The sequence below is a fragment of the Alosa pseudoharengus genome, unplaced genomic scaffold (genome assembly GCF_046254945.1).
Source record: "Alosa pseudoharengus isolate Yale_2024_CS ecotype anadromous, Long Island Sound unplaced genomic scaffold, YU_APseudo_1.1 YU_APseudo_1.1_scf_12, whole genome shotgun sequence".
NCBI classification, from domain to species: Eukaryota; Metazoa; Chordata; class Actinopteri; order Clupeiformes; family Clupeidae; genus Alosa; species Alosa pseudoharengus.
Window position 1 is genome coordinate 8832688 of NW_027468587.1, and position 20977 is coordinate 8853664.

Sequence of the window (20977 nt, forward strand, 5' to 3'; positions counted from 1 at the left end):
AGATTACTGTAAACCATACCACTTAACTGTATACTACTGTCTACAATGCACTATAGGCTATGACTTCTGTTTATGGGTATTTCCCAGAATCGGGGCCTATTTCTGTCCACAGGGTGTAATTCTATTAAAAACACATTAAATCTAATAATGTTTAGCATCACTAATTAGTATAAAGAAAAACAAGCCTAGACTTTTTTAATGGTTGCTCCTACTCATGATTTAGACAAATTTTATTGGTGTTTTATGGTACAATATCAGTGTTTTGGTGTTGTCCGCAACCAGAGTTTTCACATATTGTGCCATATCTCAAACATTATTTATCAAAAATTCATTTAAAAAATCATGCATATGAATTAAATGTTATCTGAACTAATGAACTGCATGCACACATTATGCATATATATGCATTTCCTGCTTTATTTTGCTTAATGTTTACCTGTCCCATGGTTTAGCCGTCATTACCAGCACACTCTACATAAAGGCACTTTGCTACTGTTTTTTCATCAAAAAAATATTTGGTAACCATGGTCACCTATTATCACAGTGGAATACATGGGTGTCAAGCAGAAAGATTGATGCCTTGATGTCCAGAAACATAAGAAAATCTACTCTTTATCCCTCGTTTTGGGCATGTACACTTATTATGTGTCATTACCATACGCATTGTATTTCTGTATTTTTGAATATTCCTGAAATTTTAAAATGACTTTAATAGTTTAAATGATGTACATTACATGTAGAAAGCTAGCTACACTTGCATGGTGATCATTTTTGCTTCTCAGGGTAGTTTTTCGGTATAAATGTCATCACCAACACAGTCATTACCAGCACATTATAGCTTGAAATGTAGTGGTAATGACGACTGTGTTGGTGATGACATTTTTGCAGATACATTTAAAGTACTCTTTTTAAAAGAAATAAGTTTTTTTTTTTCACAAAGTCAGTTCAACTTGGGTTTCTAAATTATAAACATTTAATTGCAATAGATTACGATCAGTGATTTGTCATCACCGCAACAAATGTCATTACCAGAACTGCAATGTCATCACCATCACCATGCATATTTTTGCCAATAGATTATGTATAAATTACAATAAATGACATTAATTAGATATTTTTGACAATGTTGGACAGTCTAAATTGCCACTGGATGAAAACAGATTTGATATATGGCATTTATTTCAAATAAATGAAATTCCAAGCCAGGGTCGAGTGAAAAAATTAAAAAATAAGATACTTATACGACTATAATTCATGTTGTAAGTAATATTCAACAATTCTAATAAGTTCAAGATAAAAATAGACTTCATGTGAAATCATAATTGATCATTGATTGATCATTGATTGACCATTTCATCTTTAAAATGTACATATTAGATGATGTGATGGTAATGACATTTACCTGAAAAATGACAAAAAATCATAAATTCCCTTATATTGTGGTCTCAACCAAGCTCACAAGGTTACTCCTATCAAAATGACTAATAATTTGATGCATACCAATTAGTAAAATTTTGAATTTTATTTTTCAAAATTTCAGTAACCCAAATAGGCCCGAAATCTGAGAAATGCCCTTATACTGCACCAGCTGTCTACTGTATCACGTTGCACTATCCTGCTTTTTTCCACTTCTGGTTAGACGCACATGCGACATGCACAATGACAATAAAGTTGAATCTAATCGTAAAAGACTCTAATATGGTGTCAAGTAGGCCTACATCCTGGAAAAAATAACGTGGCACTAGGCTACTTTGTTTCGCAGAACTCGATAGAAGAAGTACATCTCCATGGAATTACGCTAGGACATTCGAAAAATGTTCTTCTAAGGAAGGGTAAGAATATCAGAAAACAAAGGCAGGCTATGAAGAGAGCAGCGGGCGAAGTAACAAGATTAAGACGACAACAAAAATATAACTTAAAAAAGGGATGTGCCCTGTTCACAAAATAGGGTGTTGGTGGTTCTCTCGCCTGTTGTCCTTTTAATATCACGCTGGCCGCAATATTATTCTTAGCCTATGTGGAGAGCTAGCGGGCAGGCGTACTCATAAGTCACATGACACCAAGGCCCGGAAATAAACTGCTGGTTGAACTTGACTGTGATAATAATGGCCATAACATCATAGAAATATGGGGGCGGAAACGAAGCAAGGAGCGGACAGCTCCCCACAGTCTAGCTGGCTAAAACGGGAAACAGACAGTTAGTCTGTGGCCACATTAGACTGTTACAATTATACATTTGTCGTTTTACCACGCGACGCTTTTTACAGCCGATTTTGGACTCTCACATGCCAAATGGACAAAGACAAGCTTGCTGCAAGCGTGAGTACTTATTCGTATGGTAAAAGTGAATGTCAGATAACTACCATGCTGATGAGTGGGTTGATATTTCAAAACAACTCGCTCAGTTGTAAGCTTTTAAAGTGCGAACGAATTAAAATACATGCTCGTAAATATTTTTTTAAGAGGATTACGCCGTTATGATGGACTATCCAAACTGTTCTGTCCGGTTCTCTTAAACACCGTGCTATGTCTAAAAAGGATAGCCAATATTATATTGTTGCTTAGCTGAATCACTTATTGCGTTGTTCCTCTCGCCTCCCCACGCAGCGCGGTCCATGCTCTTGGTTGGAGATGCACCAGTTCATAGGGGACCTCATGGCCTCCTCCACCACGGCTTCGACCACCTTAACAGGTCCGCAGCAAGGAAAAGACAACAACCATCAACAAGAAGCACTGCGCTCTGCCTGGGAAACAGCAGGTCATGAGGCCCTGGGACTGAAAGCTATCCCAGCCTCCCATGTCCAGTCTAGACACCCCCATGAAAAAGGCACGGTAGTCTGTGGTCTGCAGCCGCTCTCCTTACAAGTGGAGAGGAGTGGACACGCTGGAGAAGAGGAGGCACAGCTGTGTAAGTGACAATTTGTCTAGTCGTCACAGAATTGAATCAGTGCAGTCTGCAGGCTTTTTTGGTAATTGAGTTGAATTGACTTTGAATTGACTTCAATTGACTGAATTGATAGACTGTATATAGAGACAGAAACCCATCTCTCATCTTTCCACTTGTCGTGGTTCTCTGCTTTTTCTTTCTGTATCTCTCAGTTCAACACACTGGATGCAATTGCCCAGGCTGCCCCTTCTCCTCCTCTTCCTCCTCCTCCTCCTCCTCTTCTTCTTCCTCTCTCGCTCTCCAGACTCTGAAGCCCTTCAGAGGTCACCTGTCTTCCACCTCACAGCCCCAGGTCGCGCGCCAGCGGCAGGCTAAAGACCCTAGCTCCTCGTCGGTCAGTCTCGGCCTGTCTCTGGGCCTTGGCCTCTCGCTGGATGAAGGCAGCGACTCACCCGGCGGTGCCAACGGTGCCACGGGCGAACAGAGCCAAGCCCAGCAGCAAGATAAAGGGACAAACACCCAGAGCTCGACGGGCCCTGCCACCGCTACGTGCTGCCCTCACCCTCACCCTGCACAGTTAGCCACCTTCCCGTGCCTGTGCTGTCACCGCGGCTTCCAGACCTGTGCCCAGCTCCTGCACCACCAGCAGGGCACGGATGCCCGCCTGACCCACGCCCACGCCCACGCCCATCACCACCACTACCACCACCACCACTGCCCGCTGGCGTCCTGCCTGCCCTGCCCGCAGCTGAGACCCCCGCCCCCCTCGCAGTCCCCCCCGCCGTTCCCCTGCCTCTCGTGCCAGCGCACGTTCCCCACCTGTGCCCAGCTGCTGCGCCACCAGCAGAGCCACGCGCAGCAGCAGGAGGGTCTGCAGCAGACGCAGACGCAGACGTCACAGCAGCAGCAGCAGCAGCAGCTGCAGCACCCGTGCATGCACTGCAGCGCCTCGTTCGCCCGCCCCTCGCAGCTGCTGCAGCACCAGCGCGCCCAGCACGCCTCCAAGGCCGGCGGCTTCCTGTGCGTGGAGTGCGGCCGCGCCTTCAACTCGCACAGCAACCTGCGCATCCACCTGAACGTGCACACGGGCGCGCGGCCCTACGCCTGCCCGGACTGCGGCAAGAGCTTCAGCCAGTCGGGGGCGCTCAAGATCCACCGGCGCATCCACACGGGTGAGAGGCCGTACGCGTGCGCCTACTGCGGGCGCGGCTTCCCGCACCTGGCCGGCGTGCGGGCGCACCAGCGCACGCACACGGGCGAGAAGCCCTACGTCTGCCCGCAGTGCGGCAAGCGCTTCACGCAGTCGGGCGCGCTCAAGATCCACACGCGCATCCACACGGGCGAGCGCCCGTTCGTCTGCGGCCTCTGCGGAAAGGGCTTCTCCAACCGCTCGGGCATCCGCTTCCACCACCGCACCGTCCACGGCATCGTGCCCGACCCTGGCGCCGAGTCCCGCCGGGGGCCCTCGTCATCGTCCTCGGCTCCTGAGCGCCGCTGCCAGAGCCCCGCAAGCAGCCTGGGATCCAACCCCGGCAGCAGCCCCTTCACGGAGCCCCACGACCTGAGCTCCAGCACCAGCCAGGCCTCCGCCACCACCACCACCGCCGCCGCCTCCTCAGGCCTCTCCTCCCACGCCAGGCTCAGCAGCGGAGCGGCCGAGCCCGACAGCCAGTCCCACGCCCGAGAGAGCGCTGGGGGGAGGCCCAGCTCCTTTGGTCCTGGTGGCACTGGCAGCTCCAAGCCTGGTGGTGGTGGTCGCGTGGGAAAAGTGCTGGCGTACGCCTGTGAAGACTGTGGCCTTCGGTTCGCAGACGCCCCCTCCAGGAACAGGCACCAGTCTCTGGAGCACTATGGTGGTGAGGGTGGGGGGGGTGGGGTGGAGAGGGCCAGCGGGGGGGCAGAGTGAGGACAGACACGGAAGAGTTAACGGGGTGGGGGTGAGTGTGGTGTGGTGGGGTGGGGTGGGTTTTATGGTGTTTTAAGCCCCTAATGTCGTCTTCCAGGCAGCGCTGCATGGAAGGCACTAGGGTTAGGCAAGGGTTAGCGTTAAGGTTAGGGTGCCTTGAAGTCGACGGTCGCAGAGCTGCCTTGAAGTTGACGGTGGGGGCTTAAAACACCATCGAGCGTGGGGTGGGGCATCTTTAAGTACTCTGCAGATAGGCGCCGACATGAGTGCATTCGATGGACAATGGATTGTATGGAGCAGCACCAACTACAATAGAACTGTATAGTAATCTACACAGCGATGGCAGCAAAGTGCAAAGCTGGTCTGGGGGGGGGGGGGGGGTGTTGAAGACAATGGAATCTAATGGAATGGATGAAAGCGAGGTGTGCTGCACTCATATCGACACCCATGTGCAGAGTGCTTATGAGTACTGCATGGGACAGCTGAGTGATATTGGTCCTTAAATTAGTCTGGGATTGCAATCAAAAATTTGCACTTTAAAAGGGCTCATGCACAGCATTCTAATACCATTGTGACTGAAATAATTTCAACTAAATGGTTTTTACTAAATATATTAGTATATATTAGTATTGCAGTTCCCAGTCTTTTCACTAGGTAACAGTGTCAGAAATATTCTCCTTTCCCTTACCAAATGTGTAGCGTGTACACATTTATTGTCAGTCTGTTTGTGTTATATCAATCTTTTTGATCTACATTGTCACCTTGATAGTCGATTCTCATCTTACGTAAGCCTGAAAATGAAAGCCATCTACAGGCTGGTTCTGTAGTCTTAAAGAATGCTACAACAGAGTTCAAATTTGACATTTTGAGCCCCTTTGTGCCTTTTCCTGTTTGAGAAACTAATGCTTTCAAACATGTGATACCAATCTGTAAAACCAGCTGTACAATATGACACTGAACTTGCTATGGTTTGACTGTTGGAGAGAGTAATTTTAGGAACATTTATGAAGATTTGGTTTCTTTTCATATGTAATGGTCGTGGCATTTTTGTTTTCTAGAAATGTACGTGAGTTTTTAAAGAATCACGCTGATAATGTTATTTTTTTCGGTTGTGTTTTTTTTTTTTTCAAATTTCAACCTTTGAATAATAATTGAATAATAACAATTCTGTAACCAAAAGGCTAGTTTGAAGTGTTTGTTGTATGTATAATTGTAACCTCTGAATCGTATGTCAGTGACATTTACAAACCTCCCTTCAACCTGTGCGTTATTGTCTTTATGAATTACAGTTTATTGTACTGCATTTTTGCATTTCAGAACTTAAAAGCACATCATGCCATATTTACATTGAATTGCAATGCAGTGTTTTAGTAGTATTAGACTGCCATCTTGTGGACGTTAGTAGTCACAACCACAAAGGTCATCCATCCAGTATACAAAAAAAAAGATTATGTGATTGTTACATATTTTCAGTCTGCAGTGGTTATCTTGCCTCAATAAATTTACCAAAGCACTTTGATATGTGTGTTTTATATATTATACAGATTTACTTTCATCTGCTGTAAGAGAAGTCCTCCATTAGATAATTCTTGACTCTTTTATTCCTTGACTTCATTGTAGCTCAATTGGCTTCATAACTTATCCATTAGTCCCATCCGGCACACTCCACTTCCTTGCTAGTTAATTTCAGATTTTTTGAAAAGTATTAAGCTATGGTCTCATAGAATCATTCAAAAGACTTTACACTCTGTGCACTTAGGAATCATCATCATCATCATCATTTTCACTTAAAAAGAAATAGGCCCATATATTGCACTCATATATACGTAATTCCGTTGTATAATTTATCTTATTTAATTCATAATTCTTAACATTACAAAACTGAAATAAAAAAGGCAGAAGACATTTTTTAAATTCTAAAATGGACAATGAATGGATTATTGATGTTGCTCATTGTATTTCAAAATTCACAAGCTCATCTCATTCAGGTTTTGGCTCCTCAACATTATAGCAATAGATAGTATGTGTATGTAAGAATAAGTGTAAGTGTGTGTCTGTGTTTGATCACAGGACAGATGAACACACCCTAATTTGATCTATTTACAGTTGTTTAAAGTTCTTGCAGAGAACAAAATAAACATTAAATATAGATATATCTATATCTATATTAAATATAGATCCTTGAAAAAGCATCTTGAACAACAGTATGCAACAACTTGATACTTTTTAAGTTATATTTTATGGCCATCTACCTTTTGCATCATCTCCAAATTAATTTTGATGATATATGATACACACCAAGTCACCCAGCTTAAGCACTAGAGAGTTTTGTAATAGGCTATGGGTCTGACCTACCTGTGAAAATAGAAAAGCTTTAGCACAACATTGCCAGCTCTATGTCCAAAAAATATCAGTTTAGTATATCAGGAAGCATGTGATAGTGCTGACTATGTTTTCCGTGCCTGACATTTTATAATTATAATGCACAATCGACCTTACACCTGTTTTAAAACATCCAAATGTACAAAGCTGTTTCAGAAGTTCCTCTCAGAAAGTTTACAGTTCTGATAATCTAATGCTTTCACAGGTCATTACAATAAAGCTGCATTACGGAGTCTCGGATCAAGCCAAAGGGGCTGAATTAATTTGATGACTCGGAGTCTGTGGAGACTTTGGATTTCCAGTGAGTGTGCAGTCACCTGAAGCCCAATATAACTCAATACCCAGTCCAGCCCTGTCCATACTGAAGCAGATTGTCTGCAGCTCTCTTCCCCCAAGTAGGGTCATGCTTGTGCTTGTGAGTCATCAGAGCCTATCTACAAGGCAAGGTTTTTCCAATAATCATGGTGGTTCTGGAATTATTTTCTCCATGGGTTAACAACACATCTCTAATGAATCAAAGCTGCAATAAATGATGTCTGCAAATAACTTATTTTTGTTTTTTCTGTCTCAAGGCTGCATGGAAAACCTTTTGGCTGACACTTTGAGCGAATGTTGGATTATTATTATTTTTTTTGAGAGGGGGGAAAGGTTAGATGAGGTAGTAGGTCGGCGTCAGTGTAATCCCCAAAATAGCCATTTTGTTGTGAAAGAGAACACCTCTACATCAAAATGCTATTGGCTTTGCCTCATCAATCAAACCCATGCGTTTGTTTTGTGTTACTGAGGTGCTCTCAAATGTGAATTAGAAAATAGCTGACGCATAGATGCATGCAGATTGATTTCATTAGGTGTCCCATTTATAATGTTTCAACTATAAATCAGATGAATACGGTGCAAAAGCATACTGACGTTGATCTATTTACGTTTATCTCCCCTCTATCAACGCTGACAAAAGGAGGGGGGGGGGGCACAATGCGTATCATCATATTACATCGACGCTGCTCAGTAAGTCAAAATCAAGCAAGCATGCACAATAAACAACTCTGAATGTTGTGTAGCCTACCCTACACCTAGGCTATGACAAACGTCCACTAAAGGTTTTCATGTATCCAGAACGCACATCTGTTAATTTCAGATAGGTCTACTTATGAATGACCTTGGGGAAACTCCATGATCCACTTTTACTTAGAAACAAGTGACATGGAAAAGTGTGGCGGAAGTATAGCCCTGCGCTAGTACAACAACGTTACTATATTATAGGCTATATGTTACTAATTACCACAACTCACAAAATCGTTTACTTTTCTGCATTTTCCTTTAGAATCTACATATCTTTACTTATCTACATATTAATAAAATGATGTTCTTTTATGTTTCCTGTATGGCCAACTAGGACGTGCGCACATAGCCTATTAGATCCGCCCCCTTCTTTGTTGATAAATTGTACCAACACATTTTCGGTTTTTACAGACATCAACATTTGGAACTTGAGGCAACACATTCTTTGACGAAATCGCCAGAATGAAAGGGGTCCTGTTTTTGACTGCTCTTGTGCTCGTTCACTTTCAGATGAGCCATGGTAAATATGACTTCTTTCACATTCTGCTTTTAATGGCTCTCAAATAAGTAAGCTACTAACGTTATTTTCTTCAACCAACTACACCTGTCGAACTTAGGTAGGGTACCATAGTTCATAGATTTGTATGAGCGCACGTTCTCTCAATATGGCACGTCCTGTACGTCTACATAATAAGTCATATCTAACTTTTAATTGCATAACTTTTAAAAGTAGCCTAGGAACATAGCCTTTACATGTCATTTTAACTTCAGGGACCCTTATTTGAAATATGAGCAGTCTTGTCAAGTGCATGGATCAAACATTATTTTCATTGCTGGGCAAATGTACATATTTTAATCTGTATGGAAATAATGTAAAAAGAAGAATATACATAGGTCATTGTGTAACATGCTAAGACTTTGCACATCTTTCAGATTACGGCCCTAGATGTTTTTTCTCTAGAACATTGTACTTCCACAAAATCTCAGAGGAACCATTGGGCAACATAACCTTGCACAAAGGTTGATAGTTGTAAATCCCCTGCGTGACTTGAAAAGCGAACCAAAAATTACTGTGAATCATCTTCCTCCGAAGAAATCACATGGGATGCAATTGTTTCTGTTCTCAGTGCGTTCAACACCAGCACTGTAAATAATTATGTGACTGAATGAGTTGTGGTTCTAGCTGGAATTGTAACTTTCCCTTGTCCACCACAGCTTCCTTGATTGTGAAAGGCCCTGCAAAGGCAATTGTGGCTGGGGATATGGTGACCCTGGAATGCTATGACTCCAATTCTACAGCTAACATGAGCCAAGTCTATTTCGAGAGGTCCTCAAAGGTGAGCCATCACAATGATGCGGCATATAATGAACACCAACCTATGGGTGTGGTAGAGGTCAGAGTAACTTGTAAATAGCAGCAAAACAATTTAGTTATGCATTTCCTTGTCTCTCTCTTTTCACCTTTCTCTCTCTCTCTCGCTTTCTCTTTCTCTTTCTCTCTCTCTTTGCTTAGCCTGGCTACTTGCCAGAACTAGACTAGAATAATGTGTTATCATATTTGATATTGATACAATGTAGTGTCACCCTATCTCCCAAAGATACCATTGTTTTGAATTTGCATTAATGTTATAAACGCCACCCTCTGAGAACTACATGTCCAGAAGTGTCTTCTAAGCCAGACAAGCCACTTCCTGTTTTTTTATTCAACTGAGTTGATGCATTTAGACATACACAGGAAAGGTGTACAAGTCATTATGATCGGGTAGGGGATTTCAATGATGCAAACGATACTGATACTGATACTGTTTTTTTGTTCATTGATTTGTGTGTGTCTTTTCTAACAACTCCTTCAGAAAAGGTCATAGCCGTTTTTAACGAACCTCTCTTATTCTCAGTTCTCACAGGGATGGTATCGCCTTGAGTCAGACAGGACTTACCGCAGCCACTATTTCTGCTCCTACCGTTACTTCGAGCTGAACCTTGAAGATGACCGTCTGCTCCTGACCACCTATGGCATACAGACCTACATGGAGGGGCTTTACCGCTGCGTGTCTGATGACGCTGCCCTCGGCTCGGACAACTCCTCCGATCCTCTGTCCGTCACCGTCCACTGTAGGTGTACAGCTGAAAGCTGATCTGACAATCTGATCAGCTCTGCAAAGAATGCAGCCAGTGGCGTTTTTTTAATCATCCAGGTTTTGGTTAGGACTTATGCGATTCTGAGCAGAAACCGGTTTCCCGCACAGGAATAAAACCTAGTCTTAGATTAAAAGGAAACTTCAACGGAAATTTTCATTGAACAAAACAGTCTATAGACTACGCTTAATCCATGTAAGAGTCTGTGTTTACTTTCTCTATATTAATTTGAGTCGGTTGTGTGACTCATAATCCTTTCTCCTCACTAAGTCAGATATGTTCACCCTGTATATGTTACCGTAGATAAAAATACACTTATGACTCCAGTGATAGAAGACTTATACACTCTTAAAACAAATATGTTGTCCCTATCTGGACACAGAGATGTGTTTAAAAACAATGCAAGTTGTGTTATTTTCAACACATATTGTGTAACAAATAAAAAAGGAAACAACACAAACTGTGGACACAGAGACGTGTTAACAAGAGAGAGACGTGTTAAACGCAAGTTGTGCTGCTTTCAACACATTCGTTTTAAGAGTGTACCCTTGAGCTGATCATTTGGATGGGTCATGACAACAGGCTCTCAGTTCATATGGGTCCAAGGAGAGCTGTTACATTCTCACTTTCTCCTGGACAGCAGCGACTACCTTCTTATTTAGAAGAGTCAATGACGGGGAATTGCTGCGATAAACAGGGAGGGATGTAGATGTTAGGGAAAGAGAGAGGAGTACCTGTTAAACTGATGTACAGATGGAGAGAAAATGAGCTATTACCTCAGCATTGTGTCATTTGTATGGAACAAGCCGAGGCTGACCGTTAGCATTGCTATTGATTGCTCCCAGAGGTAATTTGCAGGTAATTGGTGCCAAGACTCTCCCAAGTGTGCTTGATACGCCTTGAGTGCATTTGCGGAGAAGGCACAAGACGCATACCTTATGTGCATGCTTTCCTACCGGGATTTTGACCAACCACCCCATTATTTTCTTCGCTTCTGCCTTCTCCTGGCAATCTGTTTCTGTGTAGACATGCACGAGCTGTCGTTCGCCAGGGACGGCCCCAGCAGTTACTACAACCGCTTCTACGACTCCGCGCAAGACCTGCGTGTGCCACTAGGGAGCGACGTGGAGGTGAACTGCTCCACCACAGCGTCTGAGACCCCCGAGTACTTCTGGCAGAAGGAGGTGAGTGAGAGCGCTGTTGACAACAGCTTTGGCTGTGGCCGCATTCGGCACTCTGCTCGAGCACTCAGGAAGAAAACACTCCGCAGTGACGCCCAGCAGGGAAAGGGCAGAGAAACCGGCCAAACAGGGTTTTGTTTTCCAAAGAAAAACAGTCACGAGAGGTCTGTGCCCCTAAGCAAAGTTTAGTCTAACCACACACAGAGGCAGTGTTTATATACTCCAGCATGTGAGCTGCTGTGCCACTGAACACATCTCGTCTGATACGTGTTATAACTACACATAAATGAACCATGAAGGGACAGTGGTAAGATAATGCCTATTATTCTTACACATGATCAGTTTTTGGACTTTTCAGATATTTTACATGCATTTATCTAAAGATTTCAGGGTTTACAACATGGAAACACATGACAAAAGCACATTCCACAAACAGAAGCATAATGCATACGCTATAATATGCTGTTTATTAAGCATATCGTCAGAGTTACATTATAATTACCCTCATTGCAAAAAGGGTAATTATACAGGAGTTTGAGGTGAAGTGGCATATTCCTATATCTAGAGTATATATAGAGCAGACACAGAAGAGCAGAATATCAGTGTAAGAGTATTCTCTTTGAATGAAGAAAGCTGTGAGATGACCTTCACCATATTTATTCAGTCTTAATCTGGCCCTATCCCACAGTGTGTGCCCGAAGGCTTCATTTCATAAATCATCTAATTATCAGTCTACTCTTTTGTTGATGTACTGTTTTGTGCTCTCTCACTATAGCTGCATATTGGTGGTTTCATTTCTGGTTTGCCATAGCGTGCTAAAGTGCTTAAATACTTCTGTGTTTACCAGTGTGAAAGTAATTTGGGGAAAATTATTTTTTGCACAACATGGAAAATTATAGCCTAATGGAGAGTAGTTACCTGTGCATCCCTCTCTGTTGGTGCCCGTGAGACAGCACTAGGCAGAGAGACTGTTTTAGAGCGAGTGGATTAGCATACACAATGCTGTTTTGGCCAGAACTTGCCTCTGCAGGAAATCCTCTTAATTCAATTCTATTCAAATTGAAATGGACTTTGTTGGCGAGTGGAAGAAATCTCAGAGTGCCAAATCATTAATATGGTTATGACGTGCTGTGTCTTGTACACTGGCTTTTTACCCCTTTTCTTCCATCTGCCATTGTTTGCATTTGGTGGCTATTCCTTGTCTGCTTTGCATTGTGTGGTTATTTTTGTCCCTGCAGTGCTATTCTGTTGGTGCTCTCATTATTCTTCATAGTTAATAGTGTGCTGCAGAGCAATCTTTGTCTGAAACAGTGATCGAGGTTAATTGCTCGCGCTGTAGCTCATTGACATAACTTTGAACAGCTCGAATAACTCACCACCGAGATTGTGCAAAGTAGGTTGTTCTTAAAGTTCACTTTTTCCACATTCTCGATGCTCCATTTACTTTTCTCTCTCATTTTCTTTCCACCTCATTCTCCCTACCTCTCTAACCCTCATTCTCCTCTCTCTCTCTCTCTTCTCTCTCTCTCTCTCCCCTGACTACTTGTATCTTTCTATCTCTCAATCCTTTGCTCCCTTTTTCTGTCTCATGCTAATCCCTCTGCAGGGGAGTGACTGGATCCTGCCATCGAAGACTCTGACGCTGAGGAAAGTGACTCCAGAGGATGATGGGACCTACACTTGCACCGCCACGCACCCCAGCGTGGAGTCCCTCCGCAAGAGTCGCTCCTTCACCCTCACTGTCCTACCAGGTGGGTAGACCAATGACATTAGGGCGTCACCCTGACAGGGCTTTGGGTATGTGGAGGGTAGATGTGGCTTGTTGTAGTACCTTGCACATGGCAGATTGGGGAGGAGGAAGATACCATACATAATCAACTAAGTAAACTGTCACAGGTGTGCTGCCAGTTTACTTAGCTGACGTGACAGACTGTGATCCAGGAAGTGCAGTTGGAATATGTTAGGAAGTGCAGTTGATATATGTTAGGCCATTAATCCACATTGGGGAAAAAAGCAAACAAAAGATTTACTGGTAATTGTCTCGAACTAAGCATATAAGTCTGATTCATTTAGTATTAATATCAGTATTTGCATATACCCTTTAAATACTAACTGCTGTATCCAACTGTAACTTGGGCTCCTTTCATTGAGTCAATGTGTGTGACTATATTAGGATGAGTATATTATAGGCTATAGTATAAAGTATTAGTATTAGTATTAGTATATGCTGTGGAGTTGAGATTAGTATACTAAAATATCATATTATATAAGTACATAGCATTAGGATCAGGATTAGTATAGAATAACTAGATTTAAACACAAATTCTAACCGTAAGCACATTCTAACATTCTAAGCATGATTGTCTACTCATATCCAAATGTGGACCTGGGAAACAGTCAGAGATGGGTGATATTTTAATGTCACTTATGAGTGGGACTAGGCTTATGAGTGGGACTAGGCTTATGAGTGGGACTAGATTTATGAGTGGGACTAGATTTATGAGTGGGACTAGACTTATGAGTGGGACTAGACTTGCTGAACCACTTTTTCCCATCCTGGAATCTATGTATTGTAACAGGATATGACAAATGTCCCTGAACTGATATTGACCTCATGATGGGTTTAAGAGAAAGTAATGAAAAGTTAGTGCAGGCATAGTCAGCTGAATGCCCAGAGCCACGAGGTAAAGTAGAAATATGACACAATGCACGTAATTGCAATAAATTCAAATTGCATTTAATTCCACTTCTGATACCAATCACGTACAATTAGAGATCGCAATCACCTTTCATTAGAGATCTGTTGAAAGATTAAAAGAAATGTAATTGAAGCACCTTACCAAGGTGATCATATCGCCAATATAAATTAGTATGCTCGCCCGCTGCTATCTCATTAGCGATGCAGGCACTGAAGTCTTAATTACACTCACTCTACACTGGAATGGATTTGGGAGGGTTGTCAGCGGTGGAGGAGTTGAGAGTACCTTAGGGAATACGCAAGGATGAGGTTGGCACTGAGGTTGGCACTGAGGTTGGCACTAACAGTGGTTCTCTCCTTGCCACACACAGAGGATGCTGGCTGGTATGAAACCACGGACGGACGCATCGTCCTGACCGCCGCCGGGGCCGGCCTGGTCCTGCTGGTGCTCCTGGTCTCCATGACGGCCTTCCTCTGCCGCAGAGCCAAGCGCAGGCAGACAAAGGGGCCCATGTAAGTGACTCCAGACTCCTCGTTGTCTCTCTTGTGTGTGAGCTGTCTTTGTTTCGCCCCTTTTGAAAAGGCCCTGTAACCACCTTGAGAAGGTTAATTGACTGTGAAGGTTTGAGCTGAAGGCCAAGTCATCTCTGTGGAGATGTCTGAGATGGAATTACACTGTTTCATATTGCGTAATGGGTTTTAAAAGTCTCTTGGTTTCCCTGAGCTCTCTCTCTGCCAAATGTACCATCCCTCTTTTTAACGTGGCCTGGAGCTATTCCACTGGATTTCGCCTGAACGAAGGGTGCGGCTGATGAGGTTCAATGCAAATTATACTGAAGGACATACTGAAGATTCATTTAGTAGTTTTTGTCATAAATATTGAGATGAAAGTAATGCAAAGTTAAAGACGAACCTTATAGCTTACCACTGTTCATGTTCTAGTGGTAAACTGATAATGAATGAAACTTTTTAAAGATGAAATCCCCCTCATTGTAGGCCTATGAGCTTTGCTAGGTTCACAGGACTTAATCTACATTATTTTGTACCCACTGATAAATCTGTCTGAATAAGGTGTCTTTTATATTCCTCTGGATGGCAACAGCATGTTTTCAAATGAAAGCATCTTTATCACCTAAACCACTCACTTGTGGTGACTGATTGGTAGGTAAAATCATTTGGCCCATTAAGCTCTTCCTTGACTATTCTTAATGCCAACTGGGCTGAGCTATAGTCATGCTAACTCTTCCGGTCTTGACTTCTTTAAATTTAAATCCTTAAAATTTGTACAGCATCCTTTATTTTCCTGTGATGGTGTAAGAGGCAAAATTGGAAATAATATTAGTCATGATCACGTCAGTGCCAGACGTAGCCAAGTATCCTCCATGAAGGAGAAATTAAGGCCTACTGTGTGGAGTGGCCTACAGAATAACTGATCATGAAGGAGAAATTAAGGCCTACTGTGTGGAGTGGCCTACAGAATAACTGATCAGGGCTCTGTGCCATCTCTCTCCCATTCAAGTTACTCTTGAATTAATCTCTCTCCTTCTCTCTCTCTCTCATCCTCCTTTTGTTCCTCTCTATCTCACTCTGTAGTGATGACCGTTCCCAGACGAAGCCCATCTACAAAGGGAGCGTGGAGTCTCTTCCCTCCACAACTGGAGACAACCAGCCCCTGGTGTGAGGAGTAGTAGGGTGTAGCCAGCAGCAGGTTGAAGGATGAAGGTGTATCAGGTGTGGTATCTGATGGGTGAAAAAACTCAGACAGGCAATTGATAGTTTAGTTATAGATGGGAATCGGGGTGGACGTTTATGGGAAGAGACTGGGTACGCTTCAAATCAGAGTATTCATAAGGATGTGTGAAAGCAAGCCTTTTTTTTGCCATGCTGTTTTTTTTCCTCTCCTGGTTTTTATCACAGACCCTGTCTAAATTCAATAGGCAGGAGTGCTCTTCAACAGAAGGTGTGCAATTTTCTCTATATTGATTTCGCAGCTCGGAAAATTGAGATTCACACTTCTTCTCTCAGGCAGGGGGCTTCCTTGTGTGTCGCATGTGTTTCCTCCCTTCCTCTTCTCCTCCTGGGTGGTAACCTTGAACAGAAGGCTCTCCTTCAGTTGCTCTGCCGGTCCTCATGACCGTTCTGTTATGAAATGGTGTGTCTCCTTTGGAAATCACTCCGTTGAAATTGAATTCTTAAGTGTGGTGTAATTTTATTTTTTAATGGAAATGAAAGCTGTAAGCTACCTGTGAGTTATCTGTTGCACTTAAAATGATGGAAAACTGCACCAATTATTCAAGATGCACTTTGACACTTTGCATTTAAGACTTTTCTTGAAAATTATGTACTTTTATTGCTTTTGTAATAGCAGGCTGCTTCAATAAAATATAACTACCCAAGTTTTGTGTCCCCATTGATTTGGGTTGAGTTAGGGCATTTCAAACAGACAGAATATTGACAATGGCTTGAGGCAGAATGCTCCATCAGGGGACATAAAAAGTAAATAAAAATCTTGGCTTTACCATGGACAATGTGCTCTCAGACCATGATCTGATTCTTTAGGTGACCTTGAGTCAATATTGAAGGGTAGACCTAATTAGTTTTCATACCTTTGGAAATATCCTGGTCTTGTTTGCAAGGTTCGGCATTGGTCAGCTGAAAGTGTTTAGGCTGCTTGCACACCAAGCAACAGTGATATTAATTTGGTAAGAGCACATGTACCTTTATGCTAGTCCATCGTGTGGGACTTTAAACAGTGTTTGTGCTTTAACATCAGTAAAGCGTTGTGCTTCATTCAGCATGATTATCCTGCTCCTTTACTGCTAATGTTGTGCTTCATTCAGCATGATTATCCTGCTCCTTTACTGCTAATGTTTTGAACAGCATACAGGGTTCCCACTGGTCATGGAATTTCTGAAATATCAGGGAATTTTGGAAAGTCTATTCCAGACATGGAAAGTCAGGGAATGTTCTAATTTTTGGGGCAAAATCATAACCTGACGTTGTCATACTCAAATTCTAGTCAGAATATGAGTCTGATACTGTCCCATTGGGACGTAATTATGGGCGTACTTCAACCGATACAGGGGAGGGAATGCCTCTGCACTCAATTGGATAGACCTAACCAATCAGAGCAACAAAATAGCTTACCGTGAGGTGTAGGAAGAAAACACACGAACCACCCTTCTGCTCCTATATCCCCTCCGTTTTTAAAATAATCCTGTTGAACAGTGATATGCTACAAACATGTTAAACAGCTGGGAAAAGCTGTCGCAAATCCCTCGAACAGGTGGTCAATCAGAGATTTCAAACGAACGAGGGAACATGTCGCAATGCAACAGCGCTGTTTTCCCTTGATGAAAGTGAAACCACCAGTTTTCCCACATCTCAACTTTGGCCAAAGTTTTCAGAAATAATCGTTTTCAGTGATACAAACTCATTAAATAATATGAATTTTCCATATGGGGTCTTAAAAGCCATGTATCCTTCTAGCCACTGCGTTTTTGTTTCAAACAAAAGGCTAATCTAAACGTGCTCAGATGACGTGATAGACCAGGCGCTGTTGCTCACCTGTCCATCATCGTAAAGCCTGATTTGATTGGTCCGCCCGATTTAGTGCGAGCATACTTGCACCACAATGGAGCAATGCCAGACCGAACTTCCCGTGGGGCGGGACTAAGTTCGGAATGGCACCCAGGCTAGCAAAATCATGGAATATCAGGGAATTTTGCTGTAGCAGTTTAAAATTTACTTGACAAAATACATTAATACAAATATATTTCCAAGCAGAATTGGTGTATATTTGGTTACTAGCTTTACTGCTCATTTGAGTAGCACAACTTTGTTTATTTCATCTTACTTATTCATCTTCCACAAGATTCTTGAATGCCATGCGGCTGCTCTGAAATCATTGGTCGGTATATTGTACTTTTCATTATATAGTAAGTCATGGAAATTCAGGAAATGGAAATTTTTTGTTAGGGAAAAGTCATGGAATTTCACATTAGACTTAATGTGGGAACCCTGAGCATATACCAATTTACCTGGATTTTGCCCAGCCAAGATAACTCCTATAGCCTTGCTGCCTCTATCCTTTCGTTTTTTCCCCCCAACATTATATGAATGATGGCCATGAAGTTTTGTGTTAGTGAATTAGCTAAACACCGTTGAGTAACCAAGCCAGCAACCAAACCAGCAACGTGGACAAGCCCTGCAATTGCTGATTTGCTGCTTTCTGTGCTTGCATTCTCTCTCCTGCAAATAAAATGTGCGTTCCAAGTACAGTAGTGCATATGTTCTGCTGCATTACTTTGAACAGGTAAATTAGTTTGTTTACTTTACAGAAAAATATAAATACCCTCCTGTCATGCAGTTGTAGAGCTACAGTTCAGTGAAGGGTTGGGAAGTTATAGTAGGCCAAAAGGATAAAGTTCCTGTGCACAGCCTTCCAGGTGCTGGTGAGGTGCAGTCGTCAATAGATAAAAAGAAAAATAAAGTATCACCGCACACTGGTGGGATTTCTTTGCTGGTTTATTTTTATTTTTAGTGAACGACGCGTTTCGCCTATGCTTCGTCAGGTTCACTTTTCCATTTTTTATAGTAGGCCAACTTGGAGTGAGTGTACACAAGGGAATTCTCTCTACTCGTAGCTGAGTAGACTGGCGGTAGTCTGTACACCTCACCTGCAGGCACCACTGCTTTTTTGAAACAGGCCTCTTTCCTCGGCGCAAGTTTAAAACAGAGAAGTTCATTACATAGCAGTTATCATAACTGCTCTTTCATTGCGACTGTCTGCGGCATTTACGGTCGATTTTATACGATTTCATTATCAGCTTGCGGTTGACCGCCACCCGCCGTTAATAATGGTGTAGATGCGGCGGTTTAACAATGACACTCCATTAACGTCCTCACGCACCACAGAGCAGAACGGGCATTGTGTTATTAAACTGATTAATTCATAGCTCCTTTTCACTCTGCCCCTTTTCTCACAAGAAACAGTCCATAGGCTACTCGTTATTACAGTAACATCGACAAGTCACCAGATTCCCATGTTTTAGCTGTAGCCTTAGCTGAAAGCATGCACAGCGCCAATGTTCAGTGTATGTGTCAAGGTGGGTCAGGCAGGCTATAAAAAAAACCTTGATGTACCGCAAAGCGGTACAAAATATGACCGCCGCTCAGTCCTGCACATTCTATCTCTTTGCAAAAATAAATAACGCTTGCCAATTTGTCTCCATCTCCTACTCCATCCCCTACTCTTGTGCGTGGGGATGGAGTGTTTGAGTGTGTGCATGTGTACGTTTGCTTTTGTGTGTGCTTCTCTGTGTGTGAGTTTTCGCTTGTGAGTGTGAGTGTGTGTGTGAGGGTAATGGGGTGTGTGTGTGTGCCTGCATGTGTGTGTCTTTATGTGTGTGTGTTTATGCGTGTGTGTGTTTACGTGTGTGTGTGCATGCGTGCGTGTGAGTGTGTGTGTACCTGTGTGTGTGTGTGTGTGTGTCTGTGCTTGTGTGTGTGCGTTTTTGCGTGTGTGTGTTTACGTGTATGTGTGTGCATGCGTGCGCGTGTGTGAGTGTGTGCGTACCTGTGTGTGTGTGTGTGTTTATGTGTGTGTGTCTGTGCTTATGTGTATATGTATGTGTGTGTGTGTGCCTACATGTGTGTGCATGTATCTTTATGTGTGTGCATGCGTAGTGTACAGTCACTAAATGTACACATATATTAATTTATTGTATGGTCTCCCATGAACGGCATGCTTCATGGCATGATCTCACACCTCCAATTGTGTGCAGTTTTAACCATGCCAGCCTGTGATTACAACATCTCATTTTTGTTTTTTCCTCTTTAACTAGGTGGCGCTATACATCAAATGAGTGGTTATAGGATGGTTTGACATGGCCCTTTAAGGCCAACAAAAATGTGGTCCTCCTAGGCCCTACCTACGGTTCTCGCGATTTTCACAGAAAACTGTATGCACCCTACCTCCAGTCCGGCAGAGGGGTGACGGATCAAAATGAAAAACGATGGTTCCGTGTCATCCTTGTGGGGCTACGTGCACACCAACTTACGTGCACCCCGGTCTTCCAGTGTCCCGGGAATCGTTGGCACAAAATGACTGAAGACATTTTTTTTTTTTTTTTGTAATCGCAGATCTCTGGCTGACAGGGTCAAAACTGCACAAAATTGGAGGTGTAGAATAATTCTGAAACCCTCTGAATGCGTGCCAAGTTTCGTGGAATTCCGTTCAGGCGGGGCCATATCAGCTACACGCACACACACACACACACATACACACAGCACGCACGCTCACACACGCATGCTCATGCATGCACACACAGGCACGCACACATGCACACACACACAAAAACACAAAAACAAACACACACTATGAACACTCATTTACATACACAAAAGTAGGGGATGGAGTAGGAGATGAAGACAAATTGACAAGCGTGATTTATTTTTGCGGAGAGAATGTGCAGGACAGGACACGGCGGCGGTCATATTTTGTACCGCTCTGCGGTACATCTAGTTCTTCTACAATGTTACACTACAGGCCTATTAAGCTATGCCTGTTTTCATTGTACCAAAGGCTGTACGTGGTGGTGGGGTTAATCATCTTACCAGACGCTCCTATGAGTTTATTTAAAGCTAGTTCCACCAGAGCCGAGAATGTTATTCGCTTCACCTGTCCTGAAGCATAGACGTCAGTCGGCGGTTGCGACAAGTAGAAT

At 43.0% G+C, this 20977-nt stretch overlaps 2 protein-coding genes across 2 annotated transcripts; both read left to right on the forward strand.

The window, feature by feature from the left end:
• The first annotated feature begins 2189 nt into the window (after window positions 1-2189).
• Window positions 2190-4810, forward strand: LOC143118303 (uncharacterized). The gene is made up of 3 exons (XM_076279379.1): window positions 2190-2319; window positions 2608-2908; window positions 3100-4810. The coding sequence occupies exons 1-3, from the start codon at window positions 2293-2295 to the stop codon at window positions 4791-4793; spliced, it is 2022 nt and encodes a 673-aa protein (XP_076135494.1). The 5' UTR covers window positions 2190-2292; the 3' UTR covers window positions 4794-4810.
• A 3785-nt stretch (window positions 4811-8595) lies between these two features.
• Window positions 8596-16645, forward strand: LOC143118888 (cell adhesion molecule CEACAM20). The gene is made up of 7 exons (XM_076280024.1): window positions 8596-8754; window positions 9450-9571; window positions 10130-10346; window positions 11397-11554; window positions 13158-13302; window positions 14621-14762; window positions 15843-16645. The coding sequence occupies exons 1-7, from the start codon at window positions 8697-8699 to the stop codon at window positions 15928-15930; spliced, it is 930 nt and encodes a 309-aa protein (XP_076136139.1). The 5' UTR covers window positions 8596-8696; the 3' UTR covers window positions 15931-16645.
• The last annotated feature ends 4332 nt before the right edge of the window (window positions 16646-20977 follow it).

Excerpts from the sequence above, each read along its gene's own strand:
- LOC143118303 (XM_076279379.1), top strand. The coding sequence starts at position 2,293 with ATGGACAAAGACAAGCTTGCTGCAAGC. Across the intron at positions 2,320-2,607 it reads AAGACAAGCTTGCTGCAAGC|CGCGGTCCATGCTCTTGGTT; the intron begins GTGAGTACTTAT and ends CTCCCCACGCAG. Across the intron at positions 2,909-3,099 it reads AGAAGAGGAGGCACAGCTGT|TTCAACACACTGGATGCAAT; the intron begins GTAAGTGACAAT and ends TGTATCTCTCAG.
- LOC143118888 (XM_076280024.1), top strand. The coding sequence starts at position 8,697 with ATGAAAGGGGTCCTGTTTTTGACTGCTCTTGTGCTCGTTCACTTTCAG. Across the intron at positions 8,755-9,449 it reads TCACTTTCAGATGAGCCATG|CTTCCTTGATTGTGAAAGGC; the intron begins GTAAATATGACT and ends TGTCCACCACAG. Across the intron at positions 11,555-13,157 it reads AGTACTTCTGGCAGAAGGAG|GGGAGTGACTGGATCCTGCC; the intron begins GTGAGTGAGAGC and ends ATCCCTCTGCAG.